General features: G+C 40.2%; 3 protein-coding genes across 3 annotated transcripts; 1 reads left to right on the top strand and 2 right to left on the bottom strand.

Moving 5' to 3' along the window:
• Positions 1-736: 736 nt before the first annotated feature.
• On the bottom strand, positions 737-2,573 carry LOC115170672 (uncharacterized). Its single transcript, XM_029726917.1, has 5 exons — positions 2,191-2,573; positions 1,858-1,977; positions 1,210-1,312; positions 1,056-1,112; positions 737-877 (listed from the first exon to the last, which is right to left on the bottom strand). Exons 1-5 carry the CDS (start codon positions 2,571-2,573, stop codon positions 737-739), a joined length of 804 nt encoding a protein of 267 aa, XP_029582777.1.
• Positions 2,574-9,627: 7,054 nt separating this feature from the next.
• LOC115171175 (ubiquitin domain-containing protein UBFD1-like) lies at positions 9,628-13,192 on the bottom strand. The gene is made up of 8 exons (XM_029727743.1): positions 13,103-13,192; positions 12,755-12,850; positions 11,678-11,965; positions 11,360-11,568; positions 11,168-11,233; positions 10,324-10,429; positions 10,155-10,237; positions 9,628-9,995 (listed from the first exon to the last, which is right to left on the bottom strand). Exons 2-8 carry the CDS (start codon positions 12,768-12,770, stop codon positions 9,885-9,887), a joined length of 879 nt encoding a protein of 292 aa, XP_029583603.1. The 5' UTR covers positions 12,771-12,850; positions 13,103-13,192; the 3' UTR covers positions 9,628-9,884.
• Positions 12,865-22,823, top strand: LOC115171174 (UNC93-like protein MFSD11). The gene is made up of 14 exons (XM_029727741.1): positions 12,865-13,153; positions 13,274-13,408; positions 14,372-14,427; positions 14,586-14,693; positions 14,845-14,924; positions 16,903-16,999; positions 17,111-17,169; positions 17,363-17,510; positions 17,702-17,751; positions 17,915-17,980; positions 18,064-18,189; positions 18,292-18,466; positions 18,600-18,735; positions 21,817-22,823. Exons 2-14 carry the CDS (start codon positions 13,319-13,321, stop codon positions 21,970-21,972), a joined length of 1,347 nt encoding a protein of 448 aa, XP_029583601.1. The 5' UTR covers positions 12,865-13,153; positions 13,274-13,318; the 3' UTR covers positions 21,973-22,823.
• Positions 22,824-27,725: the final 4,902 nt, after the last annotated feature.

Raw genomic sequence — 27,725 nt, forward strand, 5'->3', positions numbered from 1 at the left:
TAGTTGTAGCTGTAAAAAACAAACAAAAAGATAAACCTTTGGTTATATATTTTTGGTCATATATGATGCCCCTTCATCAAAACAGGCAGGTGCATGGGCTTACCGTTGACTCTGAGCCAAATGTGTTGAAGTCTTCAATGGTCACAAAGGTGACGAACACACCAATGTAGTTAAGGAACCAGGCGGTGGAGTTGAGATTTGGGTCAGTGGGACTATAACACTTGGGTGCTGCCGAACCTACAAGTCAGAAATCAATAAATATGTTTTTGATGTATTTGATGTGAGAAATCATATGCTGCCGTTGTATGCCGCTTTAATAAAAGGCACACATCCTTGAGGAATATCTATCATGAAGCAGAATTTATGCATATTCTTTGATAACAGACCATATGTTGAAAAATATCCATTCATGCGATGTGTAAAGTGCAATAATAAATATATGTATAATGTAAACTGGAGTAATCAGTAGTTAGTACTAAAGCACTCACTTCCTGTGTTGAGGTAGTTCTTTATGGTGCTGTACGCGTCATCTTGAGTTATGGCTGAGCCATTGAAAGTGAGCTTGGATCCCAGTAGATACACACTGTCAAAACCACAGCAGACAGTCAACCTTTTCTTCCTTTTATTCACGTTAAATGATGTAGATATTTCTGTGTAATAGCATCAGCAAATGTAAGGTATTTCCAGTGTGGTAGCTTACAGTCTCCTGAAGGGTAAGCAGGAGGCGTGGAGTGTGTCAGAGGACTGGACCAGGTTTCAGGTAGTTCCTCAGTCTGTTGTCAAACCAGCGGTCAACCTCAGCCTTGTCATCAGTGGCCAGAGCCAAAGGCCAGACGCAGGGCAGGACTGGACACTTCACGTCATCCGGAAGATTCTCCTACAGACAGATAATGATCAAAGTCAAAGGACTGAGAGAATGCACCATTTAACAGAGCTTTTTCTTTCAGTAAATCCTAAAAAAGAGATACTCAGTGAGTGCTTGAAAATGGTGACCACAATTCTGGAGTTTCTTTGTAGTTTCGGAAGATTGTGCAGAGCTTAGTCTTGTTGTCCACCACCTCTGGCTTCCTGAGGAAGGTGCCGAGCTCTGAGGGATGCATGGTGTTGAGCAGCTGGAAACACAGATAGCATAAGATACACAGTGGCTCTAGACCAGAACACACTTTCCAAAAGTTGAAGTGCAGCTGAAACAAGTTCAATGTACTGTACCTCATATTCCAGCTGTGGTGGAATAAGGGAGAGGAAGTTGGTCAACTTTGGGAATGTAAAGTTGAGGAAGGATTGTCTCAGGAATATGAAGAAGCTGTTGTTCCTATAGCAACGTAGTGGAGTTGATTCTGCGAACAATGAGATACTGTAAATTAACTCGTTCCTCATTTGGTCCAGCATTAAGCCCAAAACTGCAGCCCTCAGACCATGGTATATAAAACCCATTATTCTATATTATCATGCATTTAGGGAGAATTATAGAGAGAAGGGTCATGAGAAGTAAAGTGAGATACTACTACTGTTACTGGTAACTCGTACTTTGTTGAGGAAAGATGTACTTGCTACGATTGTAATATGTTGTTGTATCATCCAGCTGTCTGGAAAGATTCACCCATTTTAAATGTTAGATCATTTTTCTGCATCTCTTGAACTTTGTTTATTCATTCCTGGGGTCATTTCATGTTTCATGTGCATCTGAGCTATTGCCGTTCAAGCAGGCAAACATACAGCTGGTATGATGAGTTTTGCATGATATGATGACATAAAAAAGTACATAATTTTCCTTAGAAATATAGTGAAGTAAAAGTAAAGTACAGTTACCCCAAAAAACAACTTAAGTAGTACTTTCAAGTATTTTTACTTAATTACTTCACACCACTGGAGATGATGACCATGTGAATACCTCTGAGAGACATGATTATTTGATACTGGACAGCAGCCTGTGTGCCGTTGGACAGTGATGGTAGGATAGAGTTCAACAACGCCACTCTGTAGATGACAGAAACCAGAAAGAGCACCCATTGATATGCATTGTCAAGCACAACTAAGAGCAGTAATGTACTGTAAGTCGCTCTGGATAAGAGCGTCTGCTAAATGACTTAAATGTAAATGTAAATGTACTGTACACGAAGGTCAGTTGCAAACATGCATCACATTATTGGAAATTATTAGTGTTTCTATAATACACTGTGCTGATCTTACATTCCTTGGCTGGTGTTGCAGTCTCTGTGTCTGACGATGTTGAAGAGGGGGGCCACATGCTCCTCTCTTAGGTTGGGTAAAAGTGGGCGGAGTCTCTGGCCCAACCACACCAGCACCTCAGGGTCTTTGATGGAGGGATCTGATAGGTTGGCATTGTCAAACACCTGCTGGAGCAGCACCTGACACACATCCACCGGAAGGTGAAGACCCTGAAGGACAGAAACACATGAGGTGATTGTACTAAGCAAAGGTATATAGGAAATAAGGCAGTGGTATAAGAATTGACCATGGATATCACTCATCCATACCTCAACAGCTGGAGAAACGATGTCAAAGAACTCGCCCAGATCTCTGGGAAGCACATGAATCAGTATCATGGACATCTCCAGGGTTTCTGAGCTGACCAGGGGTGGAGGCCACCTCCCCCAGCTGCCTGGGGCTCAGCATAGGCAGGACATCCACCTACACAGTGGAATAAGAACATGGATTCAAACTGGTTACAAATGACTATCGGATGAATCAGTAAGTTCAAAAGGTCAAAATCATGAACTAGTACCAACAACTGAGAAGTTTCCATGCAGTCGTTTGAGTTCTTCTAGGGGCGCAAAACCAACAAATAGCCCAAAGTACTTTTAAGCCAGTCAGCGCTGTTGTTTGAGTGGTTGACACAGTTGGGGTCTGAAATAATAAAAAATATTTTCAAAGGTTGGAGAAAAATAGCAGTCTTTCTATCCTAACTGATTACAATTCCTTTGTCTTCGCCATGCTTAGTAAAATTACATTTTCAGGTATCATTGATATTACAGAATTATTTAAATGTACCTTCAGTGTTATTGCGCTTCAAGAAGGGCTCAATGAAATCAGTGTAGATCAAAAGCTGTCTTTGTCTGTCCATAGCTGTCACGTCCTGACCAGCAGAGGGCGTATTGCTTAGTCTAGGTCAAGATGTGGCAGGGGGTTTGTGTTTGTTTAATGTTGGGTTGATGATTGGGACTTCCAATTGAAGGCAGGTGTATAGTTGCCTTTGATTGGAAGTCCTATATAGGTGTGTGTGTTTGTCTTTGGGGTTGTGGGGAATTGTTTTTGCACTTGCTTTGTGAGCCTGCAAAACTGTTTGCTGTCGTGAGTACTGTTTTGTTAATTAAAGAAACATGAGTGTCCACACTTCCGCTGCGCCTTGGTCCTTCTCTCTCATGTATGACATTTTCAACGATGAGTACGACTTATTCTGTGACAATAGCTCATTAAAATGCAAATCATTTTATAACATTTTTGACATGCGTTCTTCTGGATTTTTTGTTGTTGTTATTCTGTCTCTCACTGTTCAAATAAACCTACCATTAAAATGATAGACTGCTAATTTCTTTGTCAGTGGGCAAATGTACAAAATCAGCAGGGGATCAAATACTTTTTTCCCTCACTGTATGTAACATTTCTATATATGTCTATGAACTGAAAAATGCATTTGTAGTTGTCTTTGTGTTGTACATACAGGGCTTGGTAGGCTTGACAGCTGAAGTCTCTAGTGCTGAGGCAGGATAGGTACTCCTCTGACACTGAAGGTAGGAGGGGCTGCAGTCTGATCAGGAACCAGAAGCGGATGAAGTTCTCATCACCAAGGTTCTCAGCACTGAAGCCATCTGTCGGAAGCTGGCCAAACAAGTCTGTGAGGTTGGGCCAACCCGAACTGTCATTCTAAAAGGGAAGGATTTAACAATATAAGTCAAATTTCATAGTAACATGACATTTGTCTTGACTTTAATTGAATCTCTGATATTCTTACCATCGTGTGTGGCCCTGTCAGTGTCTTGGATAGCTCTGTGACCAATAGTTTCAGATTTTCTCCAGTGAGGCTCAGGTTGGAATGGGGCACACATCTCAGGATCACAGCCAGGTTTTCTGCTGCATGGGATACCTGTGACAGGGGAAGACATGTCATCATGAAGTCAATACAATTTAAAAGGATTTTGGAATTGGAAGTCCCCAGTGCAAGAACATTTTTATGTTAAAGGTAGACTCAGAAAAATGATGTTGCCACTAGCAGCACTGCAGATGATGAGTGAGATGCAAGAATTCGCTCCCACACAGTCACACACAGTGTCTGTGCATGTACATGGGTTTGCTTCACGCTGTTAGAGCCCCGTAGGTATGGGACCAAAACATGTGGGGAGTTGAGCTTCTGGCAGGTGAAGTCGCTGGTGCTGAGACAGGCGAGGAGGCTTTCGGTGACAGAGGCCAGGCGTGGCCTGAGCTTGAGCTGGAACCACACTCTGGTGAAGTTGACGTCGTGGAACCTGGGCTTAGAGGCATTGAAGCTGAGCCCCTTGATCAGCTCCAGGATGGGCTGCAGATCCCTGCTCAACCTCTGTATGGGAAATAACAGTGATGTCAACATAAAGCACAAAGTCCACTTCATGCTTTCATAACACATTCAAGGTATTAGGTCAATTTCCCCCTGAAACTGTTGATCAAATGTCTCTCTCTTGTTGTACTGTACCATGAAGGAGTCTGAGTAGAATTGAAAGGCCACGTCCATAACTTCTTTGAGCCTGTCAATGTGCTCCTGGGTGTCGTTAATCCTCCTCAGCTCAGCACAGTTTAGGAAGCTGTCAAATGTAGCATTTGAAAACTAAAAAATATATAGATACAGAGATGCAAATATGAATCTCTTGTTTAGCAATTTTCAGTGAGGTATTTGGGGATTTACATTGAAGTGTAACATTTAGGGTGGAAACTCAAAGATCACACCAACCCTCAGTCCTGTTACACATTCCACCGGTGGAGTTTCCATGGGTGCTAGTGATGAAATAGATTGCAAGTTAAGTCAATCTCTTAGCCCCCTGTCTAATCAGTGTTACATGACCACAGTGGCAATGAAACAAGAATCATACCCAATTTTATTTAACTTACCTATTTCCCCCATCGCACAATGTAATACACTTGCATAAAAAAAGAAATTGTGATATTAGCATAGCTTGAAACATATTGACATTATCACATGGATTTAATCAAAATGTCAGAATGGTTTTCGATGACTAAGTACACCACAATAAGCACATTCTCGACAACTGATCCCATTATTCATCATTTGAGAGGCTCTTAGCAAAACCTGTTTTTATTTTTAGGAACAAAAGCTAGTGTATTTTTCCATTGCCAACTGTTTAAGATCTTGAAAATTCTGTTATTGAGTCTAGATAATAATGTATGTTACCTGGGCTGACCCAATGGTGAAGAAACCTAAAATAAACAGAACATTCAAATGAATGCATGAAACAGTAGGCAACATGGCTCTGTTTTAAGTGTAACATTGAGTGCCAGCCTTTTATTCTGATGTTAAGGGTGTCAGAAAAAGTCTCATATGCATGTTTTAGATCAATTAAGAACAAAGTTAACAATGGAGGAGAAGGACGTTTACCCACCTGATCTCAGGACAGCTAAGGTGAGGGCAAGACAATATCCATGATGTCTCATTTTGGCACCACAAGTCATTGGTTCATCCAAGAACTACCTTTATGTAAAAAGACAGTCATGATAAAGTTACAACAGATTCACACCTAATCCACCTTGTTTCTTCCCATACTATACCACAACTAATGATAGAGGGGCAGAGAGATTCAAAAAGCCGTAATAAAACGGACACTTTACAGAGATTATATTCATGTTAAAGTGTTGTACTGATTTGATGCTAAATATTGACATAGATCTTACATGAGAATCTCTTGATTTGGGCAAGTCACTGAAAAGATGGTTTGTTAGCTATTTCTATTCTCATTGTCTTTTTCCTTTCCCTTTTCACCCACTTAGCGATAGTTTGGTCACCTGTTGTGATAACAGCACAATGCCACCCATGCAGCCTCTAAAACAGTCATCTGTTTTCAAGGGCATCTTGTGTGTGTTCGAAAACAAACAAGTAACCAAAACTTTGTCTAAAGGTTATTTAACAATTAAAAGACAATTTCCTGAGACCAAAAATGATTTTAAGTATTCCTATATAAAGATGACAGTAATAAGAGTTCACTGTAAAGACAGGGTAACTCCATCTATCCCCAGGCATGTATTCTCATTAATCATATCCAGGGGAAAAGCCTTTGACTATCAGTTACAGCTAATATGAAACACTATTATAGGTATGGAAAATCTGTCCAAAATAAATGGCATACAATAATTTGGCAGAACTAATCTCTTTCAAGAATAAATCCTTATGTTCATCCATCTATTCATCATGTGCAAAGTGAAAACTGAATCCTTTAAGTTTTTAATAAACATTTGTATCAGACTCACAATAGTAAAAGCACAATGAAGGGCTCCCCTGACCTAACTGGCTGACGATGTGAAGTACCACTGAGCGAGAATGGATAAGTGAGTGAGATATGAGACACCCACTAGAAACATATCTCAAAAAGGGTGGGGAAGGGTGTGCACAACAAACAACCCAACATAAAACACAGATTAAGATGAGATTTCACTTGGATTTAAGGACAACCAAAGTTGACAAACAAGCTATACCAATAAAAGTTATACAAATCTGGATAAATAAACTGACAAAAGGATTCAAAAAGTAATTGTTCCTGTACATGTTTTTGCATACGTGTACACTGAGTGTACAAAACATTATGAACACCTGCATTTTCCATGACATAGACTGACCAGGTGAATCCAGGTGAAAGCTATGATCCCTTATTGATGTCACTTGTTAAATCCCCTTCAATCAGCGTAGAGGAAGGGGAGGAGACATGTTAAGGAAGTATTTTTAAGCCTTAAGACAATTGAGACATGGATTGTGTATGTGTGCCATTCAGAGGGTGGGCAAGACAAAATATTTAAGTGCCTTTGAATGGGGTATTGTAGTAGGTGCCAGGCACCGGTTTGAGTTTGTCAAGAACTGCAACGCTGCTGGGTTTTTCATGCTCAACAGTTTCCGGTACGTATTGAATCAAGAATGGTCCACCACCGAAAGGACATCCAGCTAACTTGACACAACTGTGGGAAGCATTGGAGTCAAAATGGGCCAACATCCCTATGGAACGCTTTCAACACCTTGTAGAGTCCATGCCCCGACGAATTGAGGCTATTCTGAGGGCGAAAGGGGGTGCAACTTAATATTAGGGCGGTGTTCCTAATGTTTTGTACACTCTGTGAATACAGTATGATACAATAAAATGATAATGAATTTGTAATATGTAAATAAAATGATGTAAATATTGATCCAACAACACAGCATCTCTTTTCTCTCTAGGCTAGGGTATATTTATACGAAACAAACACAAGGCCAAAAATAAAGACATGTGCACACTCTATAAAGCCTAGTTTTTATTTAATTGTATGACTGAACATTTATGACACTGCTGAAGGCACTCTGTGCCAAAACATTGGTTCAGTCATGTAATAGACAGAACATCTAGGAATATTATAGATTGTGTGACTTTCTTAACATTTTTCTAAGTTGATGATCTCAAACCTCTTGAGGACCCCTTCGAGATAAAATCCCGTTAACGGGATTGGTTGGACAACCAGTGAGATAGCACGGCGCGAAATTCAAAACAAAATAATCTCAAAATTAAAATTCAAGTATTATACACCATTTTAAAGATACTCTACTCGTTAATCTTTCTCTAGCCATGTCGATGTCAATAAAAAATACTTATTATTCATAGACTGGAAACGGAAGTATTATAATAACAACTGTAACCATTGTAATATTATCATTATAACATTCATAATTGTAAGTATGTCAAGTACAATGTTTAAATTGACGGTTCTCTGACAACTCTAAGAGATGGTTGCAATATGATATGTTTTTTTAATGCCAGACAACACTGATATGCTCTTATAAGCTGGTTGCTTAATTGACATTTAGTTCAGTATCTGCTCAGTTGATGACCTTATTACTGGCAAAGGTATAACCAGTTAATATCACTACAACGTCAGTCCCAAAGAACTTATTTCAGTTATTTGCTTTTGAAGTGTCTGTATATTTTTTGCAGATTTGAAAAAATACATTTTTAGGCTTTGGAAATTTGCAAAGCAAACTTGGACTTCATATGCTTTTCAGTGTTTGTATATTTATTAAATACTTTTAAATAAAATGTATTTGAATGTTGCAGTTACTGGTTCTTATCTGTATATAAACACATTAAGGCCTTTGCATTTCTGAAAAATTATACCCACGGCAGTTGATATTGCAATGAACAAGAAATGTAAAAGTGTGACATTGTGGCCCTCTCCTGTAGGAACAGCATAGTGCATCTAAACCAGGGATGGGCCCTCGGATCAAATGTATTTTTTATCTTTAACTCAGTGGGTGTCTCAAGTTGCTGTTGCAAGCTAGAATAGTAGAATACACAAGGTGCAATTTCAAAATTTGGTTGAGCATTAGCAGTTTTTCTCTTGTTATGTCAGTCACTGATAGTCACTCACATAGCCCATTTCAGCTAACATTTTTTAGATTGGTAAATTAGTCTAGCGGCCAGCTACATTATCTAAACTTAGTAATCATGGTCGATTTACCGTCCGGGAGGCCCCCATACTCAGATATAATTTAAAAAACATTTCTCTCTGTCCACCCTATGGCAAAATGTGTAGAATTAGAGGAAATTAGCTGTAAAACAGCAAGTTTTCCTCTTTGCCCCATTGCAAAATTTGTTGAATTATATTAAAACGTGTTATATAATTGCAAGATCTTGTCTCTGAAACATGACAAAATGTGTAGAATTGCAGCAAACTTGCTTTAAAAAAGCAACATTTTCTCTATACCCCATGGCAAAATGTGTAGAACTGTACTAAATAAACTAAAGCAAAATGACATATCCGCTGGCAAGAGGGAGGCTGCTAATGTGGTGATGGGAATCACGAGCAACTGCGGCCCCTCATGATGAGTTCAGATTTTTTGTGGCCCCCATCAGTTGCCCATCCCTGATCTAAACCATGTGATTATACTAATTCCCTTTGCATGTGACAGAGGTCTCATGATAGCATGACACTGGATTGCAGTAATGCTCAATGTCTGGCCCGATGCTGAATAGAAACATATTCTGAATCATCTGTGAGACTATTCCACACCATACCAGTGCCCACTCTTCTTTTTAAATAATCAACAGAAATCCCCCCTCAACTATAATTGATGATTGTAAATAGCAAAACTTACATAAGTAAGTTTCTTACTACTTTAAGTTATATAGTGATCTACTTCTGCTGAGGGAATCTTCTTAAATTCCATTAGATGTTTAAATAATTTCTGTTAACATGAACATTTATCATGACTACAAGTAAACCAATATCTTGAGACCATTAGAAACTGTATTCAACTTTGGGAAGTTTGCTTGTGTTGATCCATAGAATAAATAAACATAGGCTACCACATACTAGTCCAGCTTTTTTCTTTTTTTCCCCTTAAATACATTTTATTACTTTAAGAATAACTGAGAAATGCATCAGCAATCTCTGTACATTTAGTTTTATTGTTTTCCCTTGGGTTTGCTCCAAAAAATGAATGATGAACTGGGCTGAAGAATATGATGATGCCTCATAGTGCACTTGAAACCCCAAATAATATGATTAGTCCATTGGCATCCTTCAGTTTGCTTCTCTAATATGCTTCAATGTTAAGTTCCTTAGGACTTCTTGTCGTCTCCAGATCCCCATTTTCATGTTCCTGTTCTAGATCACAGTTTTTCACTGTCAATAATAGAGGCACATTAGAAATACTGCCACTTTCCAAGGACTGTGTCTTTGATTGCATCAACAAACTGAACTGGCACCCAGTAGACCCAATACTGAGAGGCTTCTGTTGGACCCAACTGAAATGCCTAGGAAAGTGAATGATAGAAAATTAATTGCACCATAAATGACAGTAAGATAGCTACTTTTGACAAAATACTAAGTAATGTATGTGTTTATGGAAAAAAACATACATTACATCAACTATCAATCTGGCTTGTGCAGTTTGTAGTAAGGAAACGTGTTACCATCATGTGATAATCCTCATGGCCTTCAATGGGTTCAGTCACCACATGTTTGATGGAGCCCATTGGGATTTTCTCTGTCCTCTCTGTAGGAGAATATACACAGATAAGGGTGAGTGCCATAACACTTTTTCCTTATACACAATCCAATTAAACCAGGGGGTCATCTCACCCTTAGTTCCAATCCACAGTTGATCTTGTTCCAGTTTGAAGGTGAGACGAACTTTTCCACCAGATTTGTTGTACATTCCGGCTAAAGGCACTGTTGGTAAGCGTTCCTGTGTAACAAATGAGAGATCACTTGCTGGTCATTAGTGGAAGAACAAGGAAGTAATTCACAACGACCCATCTCCAAGCTCCTGACCGTGATACAGTGTTCCAGTGGAAATATCTGTGAGAAAAATACATAAACAGGGCAATATACAATGAGTATACAAAACATTAGGAATACCTGCTTTTTCCATGACATAGACTGACCAGGTGAATCCAGGTGAAAGCTATGATCCCTTAATGATGTCACTTGTTAAATCCACTTCATTCAGTGTAGATGAAAGGGAGGAGACAGGTTAAAGAAGGATTTTTATGCCTTGAGACAATTGAGAAATGGATTGTGTATGTGTGCCATTCAGAGGGTGAATAGGCAAGACAAAAGATTTAAGTGCCTTTGAATGGGATATGGTAGTAGGTGCCAGGCGCACCGGTTTGTGTAAAGAACTGCAACGCTGCTGGGTTTTTCACTCAGTTTCAACATGTGTATCAAGAATATTCCACTACCCAAAGGACATCCAGCCAACTTGACACAACTGTGGGAACCATTGGAGTCAACATGGGCCAGCATCCCTGTGGACACCTTGTAGAGTCCATGCCCCAAAGAATTGAGGCCATTTTGGGGGCAAGGGACAGGGGGCTGCAACAATATTAAGAAGGTGTTCCTAATGCTTGGTATACTCAGTGTAAAACAACCATTAAAAGCATACTTTCCCAACCATCATTAGGGTTTTGTTGAAAATACTCACCTTTGTTCCTTTAACAGATGGCATTATGTCCTCTGGTTTGCCTTTGTCCAACACCTTTCTGTGTTGCTGAAATGAAATACATTATTATTTTAAGTTCACAGTTGAATAAAAAATATCATAACCTGTGACCATACCTTGGGCAAAGTAGTTAATTTACAAATTTGAAAATCAAAAGACGTTGAAAAGTCCTACTTTTTGCCGACACAAAGGTTCCTTTTTGTTTTCTTCAGCTTTAACTTCCTGCTGAATAACCTCTTTTGGAGTATTTACAGCTAGTACATCATTTATTGTAGATCCAACCACCATTATTTTTGCACCATTTGTAACTTTAATTTCACGTAGCGTCTTATCTTCTGGTAGCAGTCCCTTGTACATCACTTTCTGCATAGCAGGTGGAAGACCTATTAACATAGAGGGAGAGAAAAAGAGAGAGTGGTTGAGAGACATTAATCAACACTGACTGTTATACATATCCAAGTAGTTAGTACGCAAGCCTAAACTACTACTTACCAGTGAGTGAATGGATTCGCTCTTTCAGTTTGGCTCCAGTACCATCTAAAGGAATTTTGAGATCATACTTATTCTTGTTCCAAATAATCTTTAGATCCACCATCTCCTTTCCTTCATCGCTGTCATCTCCATTGCTGACAGTAGGGTCCTGAGTTGAAGAGCTTTCCCCGGCATTATCTGTCCGAGACACAGTTTCCGATACTTCAGCATTCCCTTTGCCAACATTTTCACACAGTGGTTGTGGCTCTTTCAACGTGGCTTCAGTTTCCATTACGACTTCTTCATTTCCTATGAAAGGCATAGCTTAGCTGAGAATTCTCAACTCCACAAGAATGATCAGCCATGCACAGCTATGTCAACACCATAGAGTTGGTCAAAACTCAATGTTTGGGAATAGTTTGTCACATTAGGTCTTCTCAGCCAAGTAATAACTAGCAAGTATGGCTTCATGCAGCTCGTTTGTTATGACAAAGCAGCTGCAAGCAACTGGCTGGTTGACCTATTTGGTATTCTGTGGGTCGTTTAGCTACGTTAGCTAAATCTGACATCTCACATGGCTGTTAGCGAGCTACTGTAGTTTATTTGCAAATAGCGCTAACTTGCTAGCTACCTAGTCATGCTAGCTAAGTTAGCTGACACATCCAAGCTACATTTGCAGTCAGATAAGAGTTGGCTAGCTAGTTAACATAACTTGCTAGCTTATAAATGCCTAATATAGCTATGGTTGATTGCTACAAAATAACATAGCGATAGCTACAACTATTACACTTGTCCTAGGTTTCTAGAATCAAATTACAACTTATGTAACAGTAGCTCTAGTTATTTTGGCTATGTAACAAAAACGAAAGAGCTAACGTTATCTAGCTAAATATGGTTAGCTAGCAGCTAGCCAGTGACCAGGATAACCGGGCGAACCTTGGATTATGAAGAAAATATGATTTCAAATCCAATTGACATGTTCAATTTGCACCAACACCAGAATTACGATTAAATTCCTAAATTAATGATTTGAAAATTGATCAATTGCACCGCATAGATATGTGGCAAGCATAGCATTATATGTTTTTCAATACCTACCATCCTGGGTCGCCATGATGATTGTGTACAATATGAAGTGAGACTGCTGGGAAACGAACGCGCTGACGTGTATTGGTCCTATGGGGCTTCCATTGCCTGTAAAGCGTTTGATAAATCTCAACTGTTTGCTTGGTTTCAAAAGAAAGTCATTTGGCATTTGTCCCCACCACAACAACGACATAAAGCTTGGTCGTATTATATGCGATCACGAGAAACTTCGCTAGCTAGCTATTAGATACATAGCCTACTAACTACAACAATCTACCAAATGTGCTAATGGTAGGGTTATGCTGAATTGGCTCGTGCTAATAACTTATTGACAGAGAGAGCGTGCGGAAAAAAAGTTACCTTATGGACTTTTGAAGAAGAGTAGCCGAAAAGTGCTTGTCCAACAAAGGCGTGGGTGTCTCTAACTCGATTCTATGCTTTTTGTATTTGCTTAGCCATCTCAGAAATGTCTGGTCGACGCAAGTGTAACTGTTGGAATAATCTTATCTCATTGCATTGAGTGCTGTGTAGCGACCTGGGACATCTACCAAGAGGTGGTGCAAGAATAATATAATCATGGCAGACCTCAGGATTTACAACGTTGTCATTCTGGGACTAGGATTTCTGTTCATTTTCACTGCTTTCACCACCTGTGGAAACATTGAAGTAAGTCAAAGAACACACTTTCACTTGTGTGACCTAAGCTGAAGTCGTTGCCTAGGCAAACTATATTGACTGGTAATTTGTTTTGTTTGCTAGAGTCAATATCACTGGAGAAAATTCACACCTACCCAATGATATTTCAGATACCAGCAACTTCCTAACTAGCTAATTTATCTGAAATTGACAGCTGTTTGACCTCTCCCCTTCAAATTACATGTCATGTAGGCTACATACTCGAATTAATCAGAAATATAATATCTGTTGTCATTTGACATGTTTGTAATATATTGACTGATCAGTTGTTTTGTTTGCTAAATAGTCAATTTCACTTGAGACAATGGACAGTTACCCATTGACAACTGCTATCTAATTTTGGTAGCTGTTTGATATCTTAAAAGTGGTTACATTAGACATGTTATAATTGTTTATCATTCATGGTACATCAATATTTATATATTATATATAATTCCATTCTGTTACTTTAAAATCTGTGTGAAATGTTAGGTATTACTGCACTGCTGGAGTTAGCAACGCAAGCATTTCTTAACACCCGCAATAACATCTGCTAAATATGTGAATGCGACCAATAAAATTTGATTTGAATTGTTGTCATTTTGCAGTCATGCTTTGCTTTTTTCAAGTCCATTGCCTTTGACTCTCAAGTTTAAGAACTTTTACCCCATGATAAATTGCATCAGTTTATTTTCCTGTGCATCTTCCAGCTCACATGATGTCCTCAGCAGCCTTGTCACTGGTGCATTGTTGGAGTCCTGGGTCAGGCGCATCTTGTGTTTCCAATTTCTTCATCAGTCAATAGATTGTCATGCCAAAGGAATTACTCAAATTAATAAATGTAAAGGTCAATCTCCACAGGGCACATTGGTAGTGGTGGCAGCAATATTTGAGAACATATTTTCTATGTTCATATGATTCACATTAATATCCCATTTCTCCTCTATTTTAAAGCAAACCATAGTTAAAAGCCTGGACAATGATACCTTCACTGGAAGTGGTTATCACAGGTGAGTTGGATGGTGTTACCATAGGCTAAATATTGGAAAACCACATTATCCCAGCGAAATGAGTGGGGGAGATAATGTGCATCTTTCAAAATCATTGACCCTTATACCAGACACTAAACTTTTTCCTCTACTGTTTTCTTTCTGTCCTTGTACAACAGCCTTGGAATCATCTATGGAATTTTTTCGTTTTCAAATTTGTTAGCTCCAACTGTTGTTGCAATAATTGGACCACAGTTTACAATGTTTTTCAGTGGAATTCTTTACAGGTGAGTATCAAGAATTCTAAAGGAATTACCCGCCACCAATTCATTTTCTATTTGCAGGTCAGTAGTTGATTGATATTTCTGTCTGAAGTAGTTGTCTAGTTATAACAAGGTCACGTGCTGTTGTTTGTTATGGTTCCATTCTTTTCCATAGTGGTTACGTAGCTGTATTCATCACCCCATCAACATGGTCCTTTTACTTCACCTCAGTACTAATCGGCATAGGAGCAGCCAGTAAGTCCGGTTTATGGGATCTCTCCTTTGTTCCCTCTGCTATCTGGTTAATATTACTACAGAATCTACAGAATACTTCACATCATTACATATTGGCACAAATATGTTTTTACATTGAACTGTCATGATTTACATGACAGTTTGGTATAAAGTCATATACACTATATTACAAAGGACTGTATGTGGACACACCTTCAAATGAGTAGATCTGTCTATTTCAGCCACACCTGTTGCTGACAGGTGTATAAAATCGAGCACACAGCTATGCAGTCTCCATTGCGAAGCATTGGCAATAGAATCACCTTACTGAAGAGCTCAGTGACTATCAACGTGGCACCGTCATAGGATGCCACTTTTCCAACAAGTTAGTTCATCAAATTTCTGCCCTGCTAGAGTTGCCCTGGTCAACTGTAAGTGCTGTTATTGTGAAGTGGAAACGTCTAGGAGAAACAACTGCTAAGCTGTGAAGTGGTAGGACACACAAGCTCACAGAACGTGACCGCTGAGTGCTGAAGCACGTAGTGCATAGAAATCATCTGTCCTTGCTTGCAACACTCACTACCGAGTTCCAAACTCTGGTAGCAACATCAGCACAATAACTGTTCGTCGGGAGCTTCATGAAATGGGTTTCCATGGCCGAGCAGCTGCACACAAGCCTAAGATCACCATGTGCAATGCCAAGTGTCAGCTGGAGTGGTGTAAAGCTCGCTGCCATTGGACTCTGGAGCAGTGGAAACGAGTTCTCTGGAGTGATTAATCACACGTCACCATATGACAGTCTGATGGACGAACCTGGGTTTGGCGGATGCCGGGAGAACACTACCTGCCCGAATGCATAGTGTAAAGTTTGGTGGAGGAGGAATAATGGTCTGGGGCTGTTTTTCATGTTTCTGGCTAGACCCTTTACTTGAAGAGAAATCAACACTACATCATACAAGGACATTTCTGTGCCTCCAATTTTGTGGCAACAGTTTGGGGGAGGCACTTTCCTATTTCAGCATGACAATTCCCCAGTGCACAAAGTGAGGTCCATACAGAAATGGCTTGTTGAGATCGGTGTGGAAGAACTTGACTGGCCTGCACAGAGCCCTGACCTCAACCGCATTGAACACCTTTGGGATGAATTGGAATGCTGACTGTGAGCCAGGCCTAATTGCGCCCAACCTCACTCTTGTGGCTGAATGGAAGCAAGTCCCAGCAGCAATGTCCCAACATCTAGTGGAAAGCCTTCCCAGAAGAGTGGAGGCTGTTATAGCAGCAAAGGAAGGACCAACTCCATTTTAATGCCCATGATTTTGGAATGAAATGTTCGACGAGTAGGTGTCCACATACTTTTGCTCACGTAGTGTATATTTCACCTCTTTGTGCATATGCCTAATCCAATCCACAATTCTCTACATGCCTCTGGAGTCTGCTATTCTCTTATGCATGCCATTAATTCCTAACACATTTGTAAACTGAGTTGTGCCCATTTTCTTGCTGTCGGAATAATGATTTGTAAATTGTAAGTAGATCAAATGCCATAGTAATTACAGTGTTATAAACAGTTATCAATATGGGTATGGCAGATGAAATCAAGAAGGAGCACATGACCTGCATGCATGGTAAAGAGTATTGAGTCTGTCTTGTCAGTTGCTGAGCTTTGGACAAAGGTTACCATGGTTATGATGTCTGAAATGGAGCTTGTTAATGATTTACATAAAAGGGAAATCCCGAGCTTATGTTCATTATCTCTGATCGCAAGGAAAGCAAACATTTTACAAATGGGAGAGCTAAATGAGAATTCTTAGGGCAGATGAACTGAATTGTTTGATAATGTTAGTTTGTGCCAAATAAAATAGACACATTATCCCTGAATAGTTCCCCTATAATGCATTTTGATCAATTCAAATGTCATCAAATAGCAACCATCTCTATTCATTACATCTGCAGTTCCTAATCAGCCTCTCTCACTTTCTCTTTGTATCCCATTCATCAGTGCTTTGGACAGCTCAAGGACACTTCCTTGTGGAGAACTCCGATGCTTCCACCATCAATAGGAACACAGGGATGTTTTGGGCCCTTTTACAGTGCAGGTATATTAATAGTATATATTAATGGTAGGCTACATAATAATGCCAGTCCTTTCCATTATTTGGTGACCTAGAGCAGAAGGTGTAATTGTAACACATTGTTTTCTTTTTCAGCATGTTATTTGGCAATCTTTACATTTATTTTGATTGGAATGGAAGAAGAATAATATCAGGTATGTGCATGTGAAGATCATCCAATGGGAAAATATGGAGAAAATAGAGCTAACATTAATGAGAACTCGCAATTGCATCTTTGTTTTCATTAAGGATATGACTCATATGTCCTTCCAATATTGTTGCCCTACTTAGTAATGATGTGTGTTCTCTGTTTGACACTGTTTCCTTTGTTCTTGATGTCCCTCTCAGATAGGAGCAGAAAGACTATCTTTATAGGTCTGCTGGTTACCTCAGTGCTGGGAACACTCAGCTTCCTGGCTCTGAGAAAGACTCTTCCACCAGAGGAGGAGATGCTCAACGAGGAGGAAGGCCAGCCTTTGCTCTCATCTCGCATGATGTTAGTTTCCTAATTAATTGACAGTACTCTCTCACTGTACCCTTATTCCAATGGGACTCTATGGCACTGTGTTGGTGTCTCTGTTTTAAATGGTGGTTATTCATTCTGCTATGAATTTGAATATCACAGTATTGAAAATAAATATTGTTTGTCTTGCTAATTTGATCATTTTCCATCTTAATGTTTGGCAGGTATAAGCAAAGAGCAAACTCGGCAGTACAAGATGCAAAGTCAGAATTCAGTAAGTTAATGTCGCTTCACAGGCACATTTGTTATTATACAATCAATCATTGATCTATTCCGTTGGGTTAAAGGACACCTCTGTTACCTTGTTTATGTTGTTTCACTGTTTACTATCCTGTTAGTCATCCAAAGCAATTCCTTGTGTGTTTCCTTCTCTTCAGAGATGATCCTGCAACTGCTCAAAACCAAAACCATATTGCTCCTGAGCTGTTGCATGGCATACAGTGGTAAGTAGATTGTACTGCACAACCAAAAGTCCAGACACTTCCCTCAGAGGAATAGTGTTTTTAGCAGTGTGTTGTCATCGTAGGACTGGAGCTATCTTTCTACAGTGGTGTGTATGGGACATGTATCGGGGCAACAACAGAGTTTGGAGCGGCAGCTAAAGGCTTGATTGGGATCTCTGGAATCGTGGTGGGGATCGGAGAGATAGTTGGTAGGTTTGTGTTGCCCAGTGTAACTTTTACCCATCACTCTTATGTTGGTGTTACAATCTAACAAGGAACTAGTTTGACAGTAATCTGATGTGATTTGTCAGGTGGAGGCGTCTTTGGACTAGTATGTAAGAATAACCGCTTCAGGCGGACATCTGTGGTCTTCCTGGGGATGGTCGTCCATTTTGTCGCCTTCTACTTGATCTACCTCAACATCCCAGATGATGCCCCTGTGGTTTTAAAAACTAGCACACTGAACAAGCCATATCTGACACCAAGGTATTGTTTTAATATAAAACAAAACAATAAAAGCAGGGCTGTATATTGTTTTTATATTAATCGGAAATCATGTCAGTTGAAAACGACCTGTTGTAACCCCTTCACAGCTGAGCGTCTCATATCTGTTTCCTAGTATCTCCATCGCATTGCTGTGTAGTTTCCTGCTTGGACTCGGTGACAGCTGTTTCAACACTCAACTGTACAGCATCTTGGGGCGTGTTTATGCTGAGCAAAGCGCGCCTGCTTTTGCCATCTTCAAATTCATCCAGGTAACCCCCGAGAGAGCTTGATACAGCTGATTGTTTACTAAAACATATGTACCAGCTACTGATACTGTGGTGCGCTGAGTGTAGTTCATTGCAGTATAGTTGATTAATAACTTATGGCTGTTGTTTAGGTATGCGTAGGCTGATGTACACTACCGTTCAAAAGTTTTAGAACACCTACTCATTCAAGTTTTTATTTTATTTTCACTATTTTCTACATTGTAGAATAATAGTGAAGGCATCATAACTATGAAATAACACGTATGGAATCATGTAAACTCAGCAAAAAAAGAAACGTCCCGTTTTCAGGACGCTATCTTTCAAAGATAATTTGTAAAAATGCAAATAACTTCACAGATCTTCATTGTAAAGGGTTTAAACACTGTTTCCCATGCTTGTTCAATGAACCATAAACAATTAATGAGCATGCACCTGTGGAGCGGTTGTTAAGACACTAACAGCTTGCAGACGGTAGGCAATTAAGGTCACATTTATGAAAACTTAGGACACTAAAGAGGCCTTTCTACTGACTCTGTAAAACATCAAAAGAAAGATGCCCATGGTCCCTGCTCATCTGTGTGAACATGCTTTAGGCATGCTGCAAGGAGACATGAGGACTGCAGATGTGGCCTGGGAAATAAATTGGTAATGTCCGTACTGTGAGATGCCTAAGACAGCACTACAGGGAGACAGGACGGACAGCTGATCATCCTTGCAGTGGCAGACCACGTGTAACAATACCTGCACAGGATCGGTACATCCGAACATCCCACCTGCGGGACAGCCACAGGATGACAACAACAATTGCTCGAGTTACACCAGGAATGCATAATCCCTCCATCAGTGCTCAGACGGTCCGCAATAGGCTGAGAGAGGCCGGACTGAGGGCTTGTAGGCCTGTTGTAAGGCAGGTCCTCACCAGACATCACCGGCAACAATGTCACCTATGGGCACAAACCCACCGTCGCTGGACCAGACAAGACTGGCAAAAAGTGCTCTTCACTGACGAGTCGCGGTTTTGTCTCACCAGGGGTGATGGTTGGATTCGCGTTTATCGTCGAAGGAATGAGTGTTACACCGAGGCCTGTACTCTGGAGTGGGATCGATTTGGAGATGGAGGGTCCGTCATGGTCTGGGGCGGTGTGTCACAGCATCATCGGACTGAGCTTGTTGTCATTGCAGGCAATCTCAACGCTGTTCATTACAGGGAAGACATCCTCCCTCATGTGGTACCCTTCCTGCAGGCTCATCCTGACATGACCCTCCAGCATGACAATGCCACCAGCCATACTGCTCGTTCTGTGCTTGATTTCCTGCAAGACAGGAATGTCAGTTTCTGCCATGGCCAGCAAAGAGCCCGGATCTCAATCCCATTGAGCACGTCTGGGACCTGTTGGATCAGAGGGTGAGGGCTAGGGCCATTCCTCCCAGAAATGTCCGGGAACTTGCAGGTGCCTTGGTGGAAGAGTGGGGTAACATCTCACAGCAAGAACTGGCAAATCTGGTGCAGTCCATGAGGAGGAGATGCACTGCCGTACTTAATACAGCTGGTGGCCACATCAGATACTGACTGTTACTTTTGATTTTGATCCCACCTTTGTTCAGGGACACATTATTCCATTTATTTTTTGCTGAGTTTAGTAACCAACACACTTGGCATACTCTCAACCAGCTTCATGAGGTAGTCACCTGGAATGCATTTCAATGAACAGGTTTGCCTTCTTAAAAGTTAATTTGTGGAATTTCTTTCCTTCTTAATGTGTTTGAGCCAATCAGTTGTGTTGTGACAAGGTAGGGGGGTATACAGAAGATAGCCCTATTTGGTAAAAGACCAAGTTCATATTATGGCAAGAACAGCTCAAAAGAGAAACGACTGTCCATCATTACTTTAAGACATGAAGGTCAGTCAATATGGAACATTTCAAGAACTTTGAAAGTTGCTTCAACTGCCATCGCAAAAACCATCAAGCGCTATGACGAAACTGGCTCTCATGAGGACCGCCACAGGAACTTAAGACCCAGAGTTACCTCTGCTGCAAAGGATAAGTTCATTAGAGTTACCAGCCTCAGAAATTGCAGCCCAAATAAATGCTTCAGAGTTCAAGTAACAGACACCTCAACATCAACAATTCGGAGGAGACTGTGAATCAGGCCTTCATGGTCGAATTGCTGCAAAGAAACCACTACTAAAGGACACCAATAATAAGAAGAGACTTGCTTGGGCCAAGAAACATGAGCAATGGACATTAGACCAGTGAGAATTTGTCCTTTGGTCTGGTCCAAATTTGAGATTTTTGGTGTTCCAACAGCCGTGTCTTTGTGAGGCGTGGTGTGGGTGAACAGATGATCTCCGCATGTGTATTTCCCATCGTAAAGCATGGAGGTGAAGATGTTATGGTGTGGGGGTGCTTTGCTGGTTACACTGTCTGTGACTTATTTAGAATTCAAGGCACACTTAACCAGCATGGCTACCACAGCATTCTGCAGCAGTACACCATCCCATCTGGTTTGCGCCTAGTCCAACTATCATTGGTTTTTCAACAGGAACTCCTTCAAGACTGTTGGAAAAGCATTCTAGGTGAGCTGGTTGAGAGAATGCCAAGAGTGTACCAAGCTGTCACCAAGGAAAAGGGTGGCTATTTGAAGAATCTCAAATATTAAATATATTTTGATTTGTTTAATACATTTTTGGTTACTACAAGATACCATATGTGTTATTTCATAGTTTTGATGTCTTCACTATTATTCTACAATGTAGAAAATAGTAAAAATAAATAAAAAACCCTTGAATGAGTAGGTGTTCTAAAACTTTTGACCGGTAGTGTATCCCTTGTGTGGTTATACTGTAAGAATAACTAGAGTGAAGGACGATTGAAGGCCTTCTTGTGTTGGTCTATTTAGCCACACAAACATGCATTATTGTTATTATATAGCTGTATGTACCAATTCTTTTATTACATTAGTATTCTGTAAGAACTCACAATCTAAGACACAATTCATACATTACTGTGACAGAGTAGTAACATAAAGTCTACTCTTTGTTTTACTTTCAACATGTTTTTGTTTTCTTCTTTCCTTTGCCAGTCCATTTTTGCAGCAGTTGCCTTCTTCTACAGTGGCTACTTGCTGTTGACATGGCAACTGCTCATTATGGTCATCCTGGGTTTCACTGGAACACTCTGCTTCTTCATGGTGGAAAGAATACAGAACTTCTCTGTAGACCTACAACAAGAGTATTAGGACCTGCCATTTCAACACTGGCACAGTCGTGTGTGTCAGACTTACATTTCTAGGTTTTTTAACAGGAAAGATACTTTGCACCTTCAAGGTCTTAGCTTTAACTTATCTTGCACAACACACTACTTATAACATGAGTAAATGTAAATTTTTTTTACTTTTCCAATAGGATCGTGTATGTGTAATATAAGTCGTAACCACTCACCTGATGTATTAGCTGTCTATGCATTGCTCTCAGGGTTGTTATTTAAGATGGTTTCATTGTTGCAAATTCTTGGTAGTGTTATAATACATCATACATTTCATAAGTTCATGGAATTGTTTTTAGATGTTTGTTAGAATTTAAGATGCATACTAAACAGAAGAAATGTTAATATTGAGGCTTATATAATGATCTTAGTTTCAGAAAATATGTTAGTGTCAAAAACACGCTAGCTACTGTATGTACAGGAAACGATAATGATGTATACCGGCAAATTTAATGCTGTGTTGAAATGTGTATAGATAGACAAAATTGTTCAAATTTTGTCTATGACAATTCTCAACATCTATCATGCCAAAGCTTACAAGAGCTATCCAGTGATTAAAAAAAACCAATATTGCCTTGTAATAATACAATTACTGTACAACTTATTTTCAGTGCCCATAGCATGTAGTAGAGTAGTTCAAAAATACATCTATATGCATTAACATTTATGGTATCCTTTTACTTCCATTTTTTATATTTTACACTTCAAGATGTTGTCAGTCATGCATACTAAGTGCCTTTTAATGTTTTGGTTGCTTGTATCTGTTTATAAATAAAGCAAATGTCTATTGTAAACTTAAAAAAAAAATGTTTTTGGTTAAAGTAACCTATTTGCCGTATGAGTCCTCTGTGGCAAGGAGAAGGTACAAACACAATCTGACTTCTTAAAATTTAAACCAACGGGTGCGCTTACTTGTGCTTCGGTTTGTGTCTTCCAAAGTGTTGGTAGACGTCACTGGGCAAGTGCAACACTTTCTTTTTTACTGGGAATTGAAGTTCTAGATTGCACATTCAATATCAGAGGTTATTGTGTGGGACAACAACATGCAATACACATTATGCTCTGGTGATGGTGCTAAAATACAACTCTAGGCATCAATTTAGATAAGAATGAAGGAAACAGTAACGTTGATCATACAATAAAAAGCACTCTAATTAAACTCCTATTACAACTATTCCTTTCTAAAGACTGTCAGGTAGCACCTATACTGTTGCGGTTCTCCTTTTCTATATACAGGAAACGGATATGTTAACTCAGTCCAAGCAGAGACATTTGCATCCTCATGATAATACACTTCTCTTTTATTCCTACCATGGCAATAGATTGCGTGTGCTGTTTTCTATTGCAAGTTCTTTCTGGTACTGTACGTCATATAAAATGTGTGATACATATATTGGTGGAAAAAGTACCGAATTGTCATACTTGAGTAAAAGTAAAGATTCCTTAATATAAAATGACTCAAGTGAAAGTCACCCAGTAAAGCACTACTTGAGTAAAAGTAGAAAAGTATTTTGGTTTGAAATATACTTAAGTATCAAAAGTAAATGTAATTTGTAAAATATATTTAGCTATCAAAAATAAAATAAAAGTATAACCATTTCAAATTCCTTATATTAAGAAAACCAGACGGCACGATTTTCTTGCTTTTTAAATGTACGGTTAGCCAGGGGCACACTCCAACACTCAGACATCATTTACAAACAAAGTGTTTGTGTTTAGTGAGTCCGCCAGATCAGATGCAGTAGGAATGACCAGGGATTTTCTCTTTAAGCGCATGAATTAGACAATGTTCCTGTCCTGCTAAGCATTCAAAATATAATGAGTACTTTTGGGTGTCAGGGAAAATGTATGGAGTAGAAAATACATTATTTTCTTTAGGAATGTAGTGGAGTAAAAGTTGACAAGAATCTAAATAGTAAACTACAGATACCTCAAACTACTTAAGTAGTACATTAAAGTATTTTTACTTAAGTACTTTACACCACTGGGTACATATTAAAGGTGATGCAGACTTTCAGCCTAAAATATTTCCATTACAAATGCTCACCTTAAAATGCATCTATGTCCAACATTTTATTACACTTGCAACAATTTAGATAGAAAGCTAAAAAGAATCGGATAAAAGTGATTTCATTGTTAGTACTCCACAAAAGTGATGTATATTTTCTCCTTCTAAAAAGGACATCATTTTAATGTTGATCACTGGCAGGAAGATGTGACATCACTGAAGTTAATTTGTTTTCCAAGCAAGGTTCAAGAGCAGGGCCCATAAATCGTGGATGACGACCTTAGAGAAGCACTGAACCAGTGAGGGCACCAGAGGTCCCACAGTACTTCACAGGTAATTGAGTATTGATTGCATTATAATCAGAATCCTAAAGTGTTCTTCCTTTGTGCTATTTTTTTGTCAATTGTGCAACTTAATCCTTTGCATACAAACATAAAAAATAATGTGTGGTATAAGTCCTGAAATGTACATTACCTATTGGAATCTACAAGTGCTCACCTTGTATTTCTAACACTAACTAGACCGAAGCTTAACGTGCCTGCAACACAGAGAAGTACATAGGTATTTGAGCTATTAAATGGCAATGACAAAAAGTGGTGCCGATGACAGGATAACTCAATGAATTCACATTTTCAAGACAACCTTTGAGCTGCCTTTTTATCCTCAACAAAATTAAATTTTGCAATGAAGTCCGTGAAAAGTCATTTCCATCAATTACATTGCCTGTCCAAAGCATTCGAAGTTTGACATAGCTGTGAATGCCACCATGCATACTTGCTCAATATAAGCATGACAAGTTGGCATAGCAGACCTGTGGCTTTGTGAAAATGGCCTTTCACCATCCCTCCGGTGTCTCCACACTTCTATCTTGGCCTTTGTTCAAAAACAGCCTGTCACAAAACAGCCACAATACCGTGATAGAAATTATGCTGAATGCCTCAGTCATTCCAATCGTATACTATTATTGATGGTTAAAATGTGGCAAACGCCTCACAATTTTCTGCATGATAAACCATCGCTATGCGTGTCACTAGTCAAGTAATCTTTATTCAAGCTTCACCAGCGCCCACAGAGATGGCCGCCTCGCTTCATGTTCTTAGGAAACTATGCAGTATTTAGTTTTTTTTATGTATTATTTCTTACACTGTTACCCCAGGAAATCTTAAGTCTTATTACATATAGCTGGGAGGAACTATTGGATATAAGAGCAACGTCAACATACAAACATTATGACCAGGAATACGACTTTCCCGAAGTGTATCCTCTGTTTGGTCCACCACCCAGAACAATGGATTGGATCCCAGCAGGCGACCCAAAACAAAGGCGCCGCAGAACGGGCAGACGGAGCGGTCTTCTGGCCAGGCTCCATAGACGGGTACATCGCCCACCGCTCCCGAGTAAACTAATTGCCAATGTCCAGTCTCTTGACAACAAGGTAGACAAAATCCGAGCAAGGGTTGCCTACCGGAGAGACATCAGAGAATGTTACACGAATTACAGAGAATGTTACACGAAACATGGCTCACTCGGCAAAATCCTGGATCATTGTTACTCTAATTTCCGCGACGCATACAAAGCCCTCCCTCGCCCTCCTTTCGGCCAATCTGACCACGACTCCATTTTGTTGTTCCCAGCCTATAGACAGAAACTAAAACAGGAAACGCCCGTGCTCAGGTTTGTTCAACGCTGGTCCAACCAATCTGATTCCGCGCTTCAAGATTGCTTCGATCACGTGGGCTGGGATATGTTCCGGATAGCGTCGAACAACAACATTGATGTATACGCTGATTCGGTGAGTGAGTTTATTAGCAAGTGCATCGGGGATGTTGTACACACGGCAAATATTAAATCCTTCCCCAACCAGAAACCGTGGATTGATGGCAGCATTCGCGCAAAACTGAAAGCGCGAACCACTACTTTTAATCAGGGCAAGGCAACCGGAAACATGACCGAATACAGACAGTGTAGCTATTCCCTCCGCAAGGCAATCAAACAAGCTAAGCATCAGTATAGAGACAAAGTAGAGTCGCAATTCAACGGCTCAGACACGAGATGTATGTGGCAGGGTCTACAGTCAATCACGGATTACAAAAAGAAAACCATCCACGTCTTGCTCCCAGACAAACTAAACAACTTCTTTCCTCGCTTTGAAGACAACACAGTGCCACTGACACGGCCCGCTACCAAAACCTGTGTTTACAAGAAAGCTAAGGTAACTGAGCTAAACGACTATCGCCCTGTAGCACTCACTTCCATCATCATGAAGTGCTTTGAGAGACTAGTCAAGGATCATATCACCTCCACCCTAACTGGCACCCTTGACCCACTCCAATTTGCTTACCGCCCCAATAGGTCCACAGACGACGCAATTGCAATCACACTGCACACTGCCCTAACCCATCTGGACAAGAGGAATACCTATGTAAGAATGCTGTTCATCGATTACAGTTCAGCATTTAACACCATAGTACCCTCCAAACTCGTCATTAAGCTCAAGAGCCTGTGTCTCGACCCCACCCTGTGCAACTGGATCCTGGACTTTCTGACGGACCGCCCCCAGGTGGTGAAGGTAGGAAACAACATCTCCACCCCGCTGATCCTCAACACTGGGGCCCCACAAGGGTGCGTTCTCAGCCCTCTCCTGTACTCCCTGTTCACCCATGACTGCGTGGCCATGCACGCCTCCAACTCAATCATCAAGTTTGCAGACAACACTACAGTGGTAGGCTTGATCACCAACAATGACGAGACGGCCTACAGGGAGATGAGGGCCCTCGGAGTGTGGTGTCAGGAAAATAACCTCACACTCAACGTCAACAAAACAAAGGAGATGATTGTGTACTTCAGGAAACAGCAGAGGGAGCACCCCCCTATCCACATCGACGGGACAGTAGTGAAGGTGGAAGGTTTGAAGTTCCTCGGCGTACACATCACGGACAAACTGAAATGGTCCACCCACACAGACAGTGTGGTGAAGAAGGCGCAACAGCGCCTCTTCAACCTCAAGAGGCTGAAGAAATTTGGCTTGTCATCAAAAACACTCACAAACTTTTAGAGATGCACAATCGAGAGCATCCTGTCAGGCTGTATAATCGCCTGGTACGGCAACTGCTCCGCCTACAACCGTAAGGCTCTCCAGAGGGTAGTGAGGTCTGCACAACGCATCACCGGGGGCAAAGGAAGGCCAAAAAGATCAAGGACAACAACCACCCGAGCCACTGCCTGTTCACCCCGCTATCATCCAGAAGGCGAGGTCAGTACAGGTGCATCAAAGCGGGGACCGAGACAGAAGCTGTTTTTCAATCTCAAGGCCACCAGACTGTTAAACAGCCATCACTAACATTGAGTGGCTGCTGCCAACATACTGACTCAAATCTCTAGCCACTTTAATAATAAAAAATTGGATGTAATAAATGTGTCACTAGTCACTTTAAACAATGCCACTTTACATAATGTTTACATACCTTACATTACTCATCTCATATGTATATACTGTATTCTATACCATCTACTGCATCTTGCCTATGCCGTTCGGCCATCGCTCTTCCATATATTTATATGTACATATTCTTATTCATTCCTTTGTTGTTGTGAAATTGTTAGATTACTTGTTAGATATTACTGCATGGTCGGAACTAGAACAACAAGCATTTCGCTACATTCGCATTAACATCTGCTAACCATGTGTATGTGACCAATAAAATTTGATTTGTAAGTGC

Source organism: Salmo trutta, chromosome 32 (assembly GCF_901001165.1).
Source record: "Salmo trutta chromosome 32, fSalTru1.1, whole genome shotgun sequence".
Lineage (NCBI taxonomy): Eukaryota > Metazoa > Chordata > Actinopteri > Salmoniformes > Salmonidae > Salmo > Salmo trutta.

Coding starts and splice junctions, on each gene's coding strand:
- LOC115171174 (XM_029727741.1), top strand. CDS start 13,319: ATGGCAGACCTCAGGATTTACAACGTTGTCATTCTGGGACTAGGATTT. Junction 17,000..17,110: donor TGGGCCCTTTTACAGTGCAG/GTATATTAATAG, acceptor TTTCTTTTTCAG/CATGTTATTTGGCAATCTTT. Junction 17,752..17,914: donor AGATGCAAAGTCAGAATTCA/GTAAGTTAATGT, acceptor CCTTCTCTTCAG/AGATGATCCTGCAACTGCTC.
- LOC115171175 (XM_029727743.1), bottom strand. Junction 10,238..10,323: donor ACTGTGGATTGGAACTAAGG/GTGAGATGACCC, acceptor ATTCTCCTACAG/AGAGGACAGAGAAAATCCCA. Junction 9,996..10,154: donor ATGAGGATTATCACATGATG/GTAACACGTTTC, acceptor TCACTTTCCTAG/GCATTTCAGTTGGGTCCAAC.
- LOC115170672 (XM_029726917.1), bottom strand. CDS start 2,573: ATGTCCATGATACTGATTCATGTGCTTCCCAGAGATCTGGGCGAGTTC. Junction 1,978..2,190: donor TGCAACACCAGCCAAGGAAT/GTAAGATCAGCA, acceptor TGTCATCTACAG/AGTGGCGTTGTTGAACTCTA. Junction 1,113..1,209: donor CACCACAGCTGGAATATGAG/GTACAGTACATT, acceptor CTGTGTTTCCAG/CTGCTCAACACCATGCATCC.